Raw genomic sequence first — 12,767 nt, 5'->3', positions numbered from 1 at the left:
GGATCGCTCTCGGTGATGTTGACGCTCTACTCACCACCTGTGTGTTATCAGCAGTGGGTTGCGCTATTGGAAATGACTGCCTACATGTACATGACTTACATGTAAGTCCTTGGTCTGTAGCCGCACGTCAATCACTGTCTGCCAATCTAGATAAGACAGTTGCTGCTCGCATTTCCACGCCTTGCGTACCGGTATCCCCCAGCGAAGGGCAGGTAGAACCAGGAAAACACCTTGGACTTTGACATTGTCACGTGATTTAAACGGATGCACGTAGAGCGTACGTGCACGAAGAGGTAGGGAGGTGATTTCAGTAATATACATGATTGTATTGCACGTACATGTATCTCTTGTCTCCACATACATGTAGTGTGCCATGTACATTGTAACTCGTGCCACAGACTGCAGTACTGTTCTGCACTGTTTCAGTGTTTGCCGTTTCAGCGGGCGCCGCTTTTAGCCCTCAGCAAACCTCTGACGTCCGACAGCTGTGTCACAAATGACACGGCCCACATGCCAACGTGACATCGTCATTACATGCACCTTCTAGTGACGCTCTGCGAACATTGATCGCGTACGCGTTTACGCAATCGTTGACATTGCCATGCAGCGATTCAGGGTCTCTTCTCTCTCTTTCATCACAACCCGCCATGCAACCAAGCTCATGAAGAAGGTCTATAACCTGTAATCGTGTGCGTTGCACAGTCAACCTTGCGCATACCGACCCTGGTGGATCGTGCACGAGAAACGTTTCGTTGGTCGTGATGAGGTTGAACCAAAGTCAACTCATTGGTTATTAGGTTTGAAGATTGCGTATAATGTACATGTAGTTATTTGGGAGTTGTTGATATTAATTTTATATACCTGAGGTTGTTATTCACGAGGTTGACCAGTGTATTTACAATGTACTTCATTTACTTCATTTACTAGTACAGGGCAGAAGACTGAAGTGAAGAAGCTTCTTTATACGCCTCGACGAAGCAGTGTCTCTTCCCGCAGGGGCAGCCTTCGAGTACCTCAGCATTCATAAAGCAAGCACGAAATACGTGATGCCCTGATGGTGAAATGCGTGATGCCCAGTGATGGTGCAATGCGTGCAGGGGACATTGCGCAATACCATCGTCTCGTCCAGTGGTCCTACGTACAAGCTACCCTCAGTATAGTCTAATATAGAGCTTGGTGTATTGTTGTACTAGTCCTGTGTTGTAATAATAGCCTGCGTGGGGACATAAAGATACTAAAAAAATGACTCAGAGAGGAGACCACACTACAGTCATGCACATGTAGGTACTTGTACTGCCTGAAATGCACAAAGCTACAAACATCCTAGGGGCCATCTCAACGTGAAGAAGTGTCATGACAGTAGCAGGTGCATCACCTCAGCTCCAGACGATACGGCTATCACACTTCTGAAGACTAGAAGTAGAAGCGTTGATGGCCTTACAACTACATGAACACTGAATGAATGATTCCAGAGCTGCTTGTTCGGGATGGCGTTTGCCATTTAGATGATCCCAAGGAGACCTGAGGGTCTTCTCAAGGTTGATGTAGAGACAACCATTGCATTGGACAGACAAGTGAGGCTAGTACCGGTAATTACTAAATTAGTTCATTGTGGCTGGTTGCATGCAAGGCAAAATGTCCAGGGTCCCGCTATGTGCTGATGGCAGTGGAATGCTGGATTTCACTTGTGTCAAAGCAGCTGTCGGCACAATCAATCTCAATCTCCTCTGGATAGGGTGTAACTGGTGATTCGTTCAGCTTTGGACCTGCAATTCGCTAGCAAACGCTCCTCCAGTCACACAATTGGTACGGAATCACTGTAAGCTCCTCCTCCGCGTCTCACCTCTTGGCTCCATTACAGGCCAGTGTCCTAGAGCTAGCTCACTTTTACAACCGATGGCGATGATGTGCTGGGATTGACTGTCACCATGTCCCCCGCCAGGCCAGTGGCCCAGCGCCAAGCCATGAGCCAAGCAGATTCATCAATGACATAATTATGTAACATATAAACGGCGTTTAGCTACCGGTATGCAGCTAGTGCAAACCAGGCGCCTGAGCAGGACTTGTGTCAAGTAAGTTGCTGACATTTGATGTGACAGACGTCGGATCTCTAGACTCTCTATTTAAAAATCGCATGCTATGTAATGTGGCACGTATTCCGATCCATCAGTTTGCGCGTAGATCTACGATGAAGATCTAACACTAATCTTTTCTACACACTACAGACCAGACACACGCATACAGTCATAAAATGGATCGTGCTGTACATAAATCAAAAATATTTTCATTCAGCAGCATTGATATGATCATTCTGGTGATCCGTAGACACCATGCACAGTGCTGGCAAATGAAATCCGACCCCCCCCCCCTCCCCGAGCGGTGCGCTCACATCGCAAAGACCCAACGCGGGATGGTAAAATTACGAAACAGAGACCGCTAAAATGTGAACCCACCGCTCAGGGGGTCGGATTTCAGTTGCCAGCACAGTAGACTGTAGTGAGTGCGTTCGATTATGCACGCGAATCGATTCACGAATCGATTCACGAATCGATTCATGAATCGATTCGCGCTATTCACATCACCCCATGTGAATAGAGTGAATGGATTCCGAATCGATTCCAGGGCTCCTGACATGAAATCGAACGACTTGAATGCATGCGAATGGATTCATGAATCGATTCAAGTGTGTAATCGAACGCACTCACTGTGTAGACTACTGACTCAGTCCGTACAGACTGTAGTACTAGATCGATCCTCTACGTAGATCTACGTGTGACCGAAAATATTCCCAGACGGCACGAGCATGCATGCATAGCACCTTCCTAGATCCTCCAGTCATCGCAGTCATCAACGCTGGACTAGCTAGCTGTCTGACAGTCTGCACGGATCGGACTAGTCGACTGTCGCTTCGCCGTTCTCATCTCACGTGAAGTGAACACAAACGTCTCCGGATTCTCCGCCAGCAGCAGGACTTGCCGGCTCGCGATCGCGCAGAGGATCGCGCCCGTTATGAACTCGTTGCGTACCACCCGATTTTTGGGCTGTCCCAGCAGCCAGCATGTCGAGCTAGTCACGATCAGGTATGCAGCGTGGTACTTTTAGAGCGCTGCGTGTGGTGATTGTCCGCAACAAGCTACCCAGATAAGAAAGTCGATGGGTGTATTTTCGTTTATCACGAGGAGCTGGTATGCTAGTACATGTAGTACGGTGGAAATTTACGGATTCGTTTGGCACAGCTATCTGCATGGCCATATGGGTTGGCAGGTAGAATGTCGAACAGGGCACAGCAGAGGATGGTGAAGCAACTAGCACTGATGTAGTTCATGAACAGTGAAGCTGTTCTGGTCCGAATATCTCAAGCTAATTCTGCTCCAACGCCAATGGCCTAATAATAATTATTGTTATTACAAGCCTGATTACCCGCAAAAAGTAAGTTTGTTGCTGAAAAGAAGTAGGTATACTCCGTCGCGTAGATCGGTGACGCAGGATTGCCGAGTTCAAGTGGCTGCACTTTGACGGACTGTGGACCATCGCATACTAACTGCATTTCGTAGAACACTGCTGTGCACCTTCTCGGCTGAGTGGATCCGGTCGTCGTTAGACACACCAGTAACAAAATACAGTGACTGTGCAGTCTGTCGGTGCACTTATCACGTCGTTAGTACAGTTAGCACTTGGATCGCGTCGCCCTCTCACTCAGCTCTTTGCCTTTGGTCCAGCGTGCTGACTTGCTTCCGTGCCGCCTCGACGTAGATCTACTTGTAGTGGTCATCGTCTGTAGTATTAGCCTTCGCCATGATTTAGCGCTGGTGACACTCGTGCTCTGTACTGGGCCGGTTGTCCGTGCCACAGCCAGGCGTGGCTGTATGTCCTGGCTGGGCTAGCTGCTGCCGTCAAAGCTCAACAAGACCAGGGCGTTCGCGTGATGAGTGGCCAGGTCACTGTGCACTCGACGACCTCCTCGGATCTCTGCAAGCCGGCCAAGGTGGGTCATGCATATCAACAGGCGGCGCGTAGATCTACGCAGGGTCACCTCTAGGGGGGTTTCCAACTGAATCCCAAACAATGAGTGTTAACCCTTTGTAAAGAGCCCTAGGAAATTTTGAAAATTATACATTTTTTCGTGTTCTTTTGATCATAACTTCGGATCTACTCTCTCAATCTTCATTATCTTGGGCTTCCTGGAAGTGGAAAGGTACCTGGGAGAGAATGAGGTCGACCATGATAGCCAGGACACAGTACAGTCATGTACATATCCAGCGATAGCGGTGGAGTGCAGCGACGATGCGAAAAATGCCCCAAAGGCCCAAACGCGTCCTGCTCCAGCGATTTCGTTTTTCTTGATCGCAGACTTTTGATCTTTTGCTGTGTACTCTTGAACATATCACAAGTGCAGTGAAGCCCCTGGAAATTTGAGCAAGTCAGGGTGACGAAAAGTTTCAAATTCTCGATACTCAAGTCGCTCTGCGCGATTTTGAAATTGCCGAGATCGCGGCTCAACTTACAAATGATTTACCGTATTATCTCTAATTTAAGCACGGTCCTTTATTTTTTCAATGTATCTCCGCCCCGTGCTATTAATGGAGACGTTCCTTTATTGGAGACTGTTCCATTATTATTTCAACCTCATTTCAGAGGCATGTTGCCATGCCAAATTCATGTATGACGCACACATTTCAGGGTTTTTTTCGCCGGTACAGATAATGAATTTACACAGAGTGCTTATAATGGAGACTGAGCACTTTATTTTTTGAATGCCGCCCCAAGGTGTTCTATCATTGGAGACGTGCTATTATTGGAGACTGTGCTTATATTGGAGATAATACGGTATCTCAAGAGACATAGCTCGCAACGCGTCGCAAATTGTTTCAACCGACAGCCGAGAATTTTCTATTCGACCTGGATATTTGGATCGATGGATTAGAGCGAGATTTGACTGAGTTACGATCTGTTGAAGTTTCGCATTCTTGCCAGATTGATCGTGCGCCCTACCAAAAAAGCCCAAAAAACGTTGCTCGTTTGGAACATTTGGGGGGTTTCCGGGCAACGGGAACCCCCCTGCGTACGCGCCTGATCAATGTAGTGGAAAAGTGAAGCCTAGACTAGAGTAAATGTGTAGGCGAAAAGCCTTTCAAGTGATTTTCGTGTTCAATCAAAGAAAATCTTCGTCATGTGCAATAATTTCTTGCACATTATCGCCACATGTGCCATGATTTGGACAATTCTGAGGGTGGGAGTCCTTTACACTTGGGGGTATGACTTGGTCACAAGTCAATTATTCGCAATATTTCTGCAATAATGTGGCCAATCAAGAGGAATGTTGTTCAATAAGACAGTATTGCACTCCAGTGTGTGCAGTGGCATAGGTAAGACAGGGCTACAGGGTACTATGGATTGGCTTTTCCACCTGCAGCGACGTTATGTGTACTGACTTGGAGGGTACTACTAGTACAGGACCACCGAAAGCAGTATTCAATTGCTTCCGTCGTACCAAAGCCTTTCCTACATGGTGTTTGATATAATTGGATACGTATAACCTCCTCAGCTATAAACATGCATTGGTGGACACACAGAGCCGGTCCGGTAATAACCTACTGCCCAACAGGACCAGTTCTGTACTAGTGCCCTCCAAGCCACTGACACAGCCACTGCTCACTGATCAAAATAATTATGCAATCTTACCCCTGCTGTCTTAAATCCTACTCTTTTTTTTCTTTAATCTTTCCTTTTTCCTTACATTTGTGTGCCTGTAGTCGATCTTATGTAATAAGGCAACACTGCCTGTTTGTTATTCGACATTATATAACCAATCCAATCCAAGCCAGTACACATAGCTAGTACACATTTAGAAAATTAATACCTCCATTGCCCTGTAGTACTGTCACGTGTGGACATGGAAATCCGGCCGCACGTCCATGGCCATGCTGCCGTAAGCGGTACGATCACACGTTCAGTTATGCGCTGCAGCGCGCTGGTCGCATCGGATCAACATGTGCACTGCCTGCAACGTTCTGTACGCGCTGAGGGCACCGGCCCCACGGATATCCATGTTCACAACAGTAGTACTCGTGTAGTCTGCTTGAAGTGATGCAAGAATAGAGGAGGCTGGGTTAGTTTGCTCTGAGGCCGTATGCTCATCTGCATTACTAGTACTCAATACATGGAGATATTTCAAAATGTCGGTTGCGAAGAGCCTGAAGCTAATTTATTTCTTCAGTCTGATTGCTTTTTCCGGGACATTCTTGGGTGCTTCGGCAAACTCAGTGATGGCACTGCTCCAATTTAGTACATATTGAAATGTGCTTTATCGAAAGCACACACTAGGGCCAATAACTTGAGTCCGGAACAATCATGGAATGGAAATGGAGAATAGTAAAAGCAAGACTTCCAGTGCTGCTTTCTCTTCACTTGTTCTGGAGGCTTTCCGATATGGCGATAACTTAAACAATTTCCTGGTGTACTGATGCTGTGGGCATCTAAGCAAACAATTTCCTGCGCCTTTCTGTATTGCAATGGTTCAACCTTGCAATATCTTGTTACCGTTTATCACTGTACGGTCACTACGGTATTGACCGTATCACTTTTAGTCCCAGGTGCCCCCCAGGAATCAATAAAAATTAAAATACACTGGTCTGGGCTCTAAATTTCCAAAACGTTTCGCTCAGCAACCCCTCCCCCACGAGTAAATTGTACTTCAGATGGCTGACCGTACCACAGTAAAATACCTTCCAACGTCCCTGAATTAATTTGTGCAAAGTTAGATTTAGTCTCTCTCTCTCTCTTGCTCATGTTATAAGTATGACATTGTACGTATTTTCAAATTCAGTGGTAGCACCCGTGCTAGTCTTTGGCCAGGGTATTAACTGTGAAACGCGAACTAACCGTCAGACCTGACTTGCGCACAGTGGACAAGTCATTTTCCAGTATACGTCGTACAATGCATATAATTATATGTGTGCATGCCACACTAGCTCGTTCAACCACCATACAGTTACGTATTTCGGGCAAAAACTTGACCACAACGTCAGAGTAAGAAATGAATGGGGACTTTTTTCAGACGTGACATACTTATTTATGAATTTTTCCGGGCGGTGTTGGACAGAGTCCTACCTCTTCCTACCTTCTCTTTATCTCTCTTTATCTCTCTCTCTCTCTCTCTCTCTCTCTCTCTCTCTCTCTCTCTCTCTCTCTCTCTCTCTCTCTCTCTCTCTCGCCCCTCTCTGTCTGTCTGTCACTCTCTCTCTCTCTCTCTCTCTCTCTCTCTCTCTCTCTCTCTCTCTCTCTCTCTCTCTCTCTCTCTCTCTCTCTCTCTCTCTCTCTCTCTCTCTCTCTCTCTCTCTCTCTCTCTCTCTCGCCCCTCTCTCTCTCTCTCTCTCTCTCTCTCTCTCTCTCTCTCTCTCTCTCTCTCTCTCTCTTTCTCTCTCTCTGTCTCTGTCTCTCTCTCTCTCTCTCTCTCTCTCTCTCTCTCTCTCTCTCTCTCTCTCTCTCTCTCTCTCTCTCTCTCTCTCTCTCTCTCTCTCTCTCTCTCTCTCTCTCTCTCTGTCTCTCTCTCTCTGTCTCTCTCTCTCTGTCTCTCTCTCTCTGTCTCTCTCTCTCTCTGTCTCTCTCTCTCTGTCTCTCTCTCTCTCTGTCTCTCTCTCTCTGTCTCTCTCTCTCTGTCTCTCTCTCTCTGTCTCTCTCTCTCTCTCTGTCTCTCTGTCTCTCTCTGTATCAGTTGAGAATTTAAGAGGCATGCTGTGGTTTTTGTTGTTGGTATATTGCAGCACCTGGTGCGCAAAAAGAGGACATCTCGCAACTGTGGAACATTCAGTTGCTGGTGGTTGGTGTTGCTGGTTGCTGTGAGCTGTGCAGTGTCCAGCTCAACACATACAGGAAGTACTGATGATCAGCTGGTTGACCGGATATGTACCTCGCAGAAGAAAGTAGTGGAATTCTTCAGCAAAATCAAGCTTGCCAAAGATGAGAGTGATATGTTCTGTGGTAAAAATGCATCGCGGTGTGCAGATGTTTGTAAGAGTGATCCTGGCGACCTTACAATCAACTTCACTGAGTTCCGGTTCCACGCAGAGTTTGCGGTGGAGAATGCTCACCTCCTCTCAAGTCTCATTGCAGACATGCGCCCAGTGAACACCATTTGGCCAAAAGGCGATGACAGTTTTATCAACCACAGATGCAACCAGCTGGAAACTACAAACTTCTTTCGTGAGGGAAATATATTGTTTGCTACAAGAGCAAGAAGTAGTGCTCTGACTGACAATATCTTTGCTGTAGGAGGCTGTTTGGGCAATGGTGTGTACACTGGAAGTGAGTGTTTCTATTTCCCTCGGAATCTAAGTATTGATGAGGGAGAAAATGGTCACCATATCAGTACCTTACATAGAGTGTCCGACGATGCTGATGCGCCGGCGTGGTACGAAACAGCCAAGGAATTTCTTCAAAATTCCAGCATCCAAAAGACAGATGCATGGCTGGGTGGAGAGTGCAGACGCCTTTGTCCTCGTGGCAACTTGACGCTACTGGAATCCGCCGAGAGCTGTGAAATCCCGGATGATGTCGTTTGCCCAGTACACACAAGGTACACTGACTCTCTATGGGTAAACCCATACTTCGACTGTGATCTTGGTTTTACCTGGATGGTAACCTATGCAGCACCAGTGGCAGTGTACCACAACAAAACAGTACACTATCTGGGAATGGCTGGAATTGATATTGATCTTGGGAGGATACAGATCAGCCAATGCTCTGCCAACATAGCGAACTTTACAGGTGCAAACGTGTTTGCAGACACAAACATGTGTGATCTGGCTACGTCACAGTGTCAAACCGTCATTGACACGAACGATTTTAAACTACGCGATGGTTACTATGTGTGCAAGTGCAAGGAAGGTTTCTACTACCCTCATTCTAACAACTCTGAATCCATCAGTGGATTTCAGCTGTCGGAGAGAGTGCACAATTTGAGCGCTAGTTCATGCGAGGCAGGTATTCGCGCTGAGCTGCAGTACTTCAAGTGCGAGAAGTGTCCCAATCGCTGCCGGACATGCACATCCAGCCAGGACGATTGTCGCTACAAGACAAAGCTAGCTATCGTGCTTCCGTTTCACATTGTCAATGGTCTAGCAGTGGTCCTCATCGTCGCATTGCTCATCTATGTCATTGTAAAACGGAAGGAGGCCCCGATTAGGTCGGCAAGCTGGCAGTTCTTGGTGGTGATTCTGAGTGGCTGTTTGTTGGCATTTGCTGGTCTATTTGGAGAGAGCCAGGCATCGAAAGTGACATGTATCATGTTCCACTGGACAGTTGAAGTTGGCTTTGCCCTGAGCTATGGTAGCATACTGCTAAAAAGCTGGAGGATTGAGCAAATCTTCAGCAACAAGGCCATGATCAAACCGCGTGGTAAGACACGACTGAAGAACAACGACCTAGCACTGTATCTGGTTGTGTTCGTTTTGCTATTCTGTATTGTGTTGTCCATCGCCACGAGTGCTGATCTTCTGGCAGTCGAAGAAGACAAGGAGATCATTGACCACCAGCCCTACTACTTTGATCGCTGCAACGATAAGAGCTTCAAGTACTTCACGCTAGCAGTTCATTTGACTGTAGTATTGTTTAATAGTTTCCTGTGCTTCAAGCTTCGACGAGTCCTGAATGACTATGCGGAGAGCCGGGAGATCTCCATCATTGTCTACCTGTCGAGCCTGATTGAAATTTTGGCGTTTGTTGGCAAGGCGGTGCTGGAGACCACACCTGATATTCAGTATGCAGTGCGGTCTCTGGAGGTGTTCTTCCAGTTTGGAGTCATGGCGGCCGTTCTCTACTTGCCCAAAGTTCGGCGGGTCGAGTGGCCAACCAAGGAGGAGCTAACACTCAGCAAGGCCACTACAGCTCAGATGCGTTTGATGCGCAGCACCAGCGCTACAGCGCTCCGTCGCCGCGGCACAGTCTCGCTGGACTCGGTGCATCGCGACAGCGTCCTGGACTGGGCACAGCAGCACCCAGACTCTGCGCTGGGACATGCGTTTTCAATGAAAGGCGGCGAGCGACGCCGTCTCGCCAGTGAGTACTCTGCGTATGGTTCAAAGCCATCTCTACGCGGCTTGAACGGGTATATGGGTAGCTCTGACTTTTCACTGCCACGCAAATCCACAGGCAGTGGTGATGGTCGACCAATGAGAACCTACCGTTCTCAGTCGTTAGCACTGTCGTCCGGAGGAAGCTTTCTATCGCCACGTGACTTTCCGAGATCATCTGGCGTGTCATCATCTGTCGGAAGGAGTTCCATAGGCTCGTTCGGATCCATCTCCGAGGCTTCTGAGAATCCACCCATCAGTCCCCTCTGCCCTCTTTCTCCCACCAGTATCACGACTAATGAAGACGTCATTGTCTTTCCAGCCTGCACTAGCAGTGCTGGCTTGAGCTCACTCACAACCAATAGCTTTGAGCTGGAGCGGCGTCACAGCACACCTGCAAACGTTGGCGTCTGCTCCAGTAAAAGCAGTGGCCCGGCTGTCATTGTGACCACCCAGATGAAAACTATGGCTACCTCACCGACCTCGCGATACAGTGATGTGCAAGAGGTGGATGAATCAGAACTAGTGTTGCCGTCGGTGAAGATTACAGTGACCGGCACTCAGGATATGGAGGAGGCCATAGTGTGATTGGTGCGATTTGCTCTGCAAACTGACCAGGTAAGCACCAGAAGTATTTCTGCTGAGAGCCAACGCCTATCATATCATAATATATTGCTGTTTTTAGTTCTACAAGTTCTAGCTATGTCATGGTTGTTCATAGCTGTTATATGTCATGGTTGTTCATAGCTGTTATCTGCTTTCAGAGTACTGCACACCGATATATTCACACTACCGTTGCAATCTCTGAGAACATTTGATTGCGCTTGAGTTGAGCACGTAATTTCATCTTTTTTCCCTTTGCGGAAAAGGGCTTGCCAGTTGAGTGGAAGTTGAGACCAAAGCTAGCCGTTAACTAACTGATGCGGTTTGTCTAATCTAAATTACCAGTAGATTCATGTACAGACCGGTCGCAGTCTTCACGCTAATAAATAATGGTTTCCACTTGACTACCCTGATACGACTATACCCAATACCCACTACCAGGGCTCGGATTTCTATTATAGTTTTATAGAGCTGAAGATTTCATGCATCTGTGGTTATCAAAATAGAGTATTTTTTGTGGATGCAGTGAGCCTGCCATGCTTATTGATTATCTCACAGTTTATCAGAAAACACCTTCTATTGTGGTACTACATTAGTAGATGAAAACTATTGAATTTTTTGATCTGTTTCTGTGTTTTTCGCTCTGAAATTTTGATCAATTTTCGAACATAATTATGGGTCCATGACCTATGGGACCGTGATCACATTGTGTCTGATACTGTATGGTTGGTAGATGGCCACAGTCTTGAGGTAGCTCTGCACACTCAACACACCCACGGGCACACAATCGTGCTAGCGGCACTGTCTGCACGGAAAGCCGGCATCACTGAAACGTCGATGCATGTACGTCGTACACGTGCAGCTTGATCATGCTGGCGTACACGCTGGCATCATTTCCATGCACTGTCATTGTGTGCAAGGGTCTGCTGCTGATGCTGCTGCTGCTTCATGCAAAACAAGGACCATGGAGAGTGTGGAGTACATATTATTCTAGTCGTGGAGCTGGTATTCAAAAAATTAATGTTATTTGCCAAATTGATATGGGTCTGATTTAAAAACAATACTAGTACTACTAGGGTGTTCTTGTTACCGGAATACATCGTCTGCTGATCGGGGGGGGGGGGGGGGTTGCTTGTTGCTACGGCGTTGATATGACAACTTCTTGGCACGCAGACAAGTACATGTTGTACAGAGTTAAACTTATTTAAAGTCGGGGTGCTAATTATTTTTGGGCTTGAAAATGCTACGTCACAGCCAGCCCGCAGTCATGACAAACGCTGACTTTCGGATCTGCTACACGTGTGGGTGGTTCTACTTCACAGCAGGGTGATACACAATGTACATCCGGCGGGTGTGACTGGACTTTGGATCTAATTTCGGACGACGTTCGCAGATGATGCGTTGAATGCTGTAGTACTAGCCCTATAGCCTAGTTCACATCCGACGGAACGCTGACGGTACGGGACGTAAGGGCTTGTCGGGAAGGTACGCTTTCCAACAGCCAAAGAGAGTTGGAAAGCTTGTGTCTTTGTGGGTAACTTGAACATTTGGGCTCATGTTAAATCGCACTGATTTTGGGATTTCCCTGCAATTTTTTGCTTCAGCAAAAATGTTGTGCTTGACCGCATTGCTGTCACCATGGTCACATTGCAGTGGCTTTTCGTTGGTGCAGTTTCTTGTTTTTCGGGACTTCTTTTCAATTATCTCTCCTTGAATGAAGCGGAATCAAGTTCACAATACCGTAAAATCCCGCGGATAAGCCCGTGGGCTTATCTGTTTCACAAGGTGACATTTCGGTGGGCTTATACGAGAACATGGGCTTATACGCCGGCATGGGCTTATACGCCGACACCAAGTTGTGCTATTGAAAAGCATCAAGGAAGTGAGAAGTACATTGCTGAAAATCACTGTGCAAACAAAAACAACCGATGATTGTGCTGAAATGCACGGAAAAAACTAACGTGCATGTACTACGTACATGTACAGTGCGTATCGGTTATAGTGTGTGATCATGTAAAAGAATATACCGCCTACAAGAATGAACTCTCATGTTTTCATATTCATAACATGGATTTCAAGTGCACATTTATTCTT

At 47.0% G+C, this 12,767-nt stretch overlaps 1 protein-coding gene across 1 annotated transcript; it reads left to right on the top strand.

Annotated features, from left to right (window-relative positions):
• Positions 1-3,022: 3,022 nt before the first annotated feature.
• Positions 3,023-11,383, top strand: LOC135808584 (uncharacterized). The gene is made up of 2 exons (XM_065321803.1): positions 3,023-3,985; positions 7,764-11,383. The coding sequence occupies exons 1-2, from the start codon at positions 3,926-3,928 to the stop codon at positions 10,656-10,658; spliced, it is 2,955 nt and encodes a 984-aa protein (XP_065177875.1). The 5' UTR covers positions 3,023-3,925; the 3' UTR covers positions 10,659-11,383.
• Positions 11,384-12,767: the final 1,384 nt, after the last annotated feature.

The sequence above is a fragment of the Sycon ciliatum genome, chromosome 2 (genome assembly GCF_964019385.1).
Source record: "Sycon ciliatum chromosome 2, ocSycCili1.1, whole genome shotgun sequence".
NCBI classification, from domain to species: Eukaryota; Metazoa; Porifera; class Calcarea; order Leucosolenida; family Sycettidae; genus Sycon; species Sycon ciliatum.
Note: the sequence above shows the minus strand (reverse complement) of the source record. Positions and strands in the feature narration are given on the sequence as shown.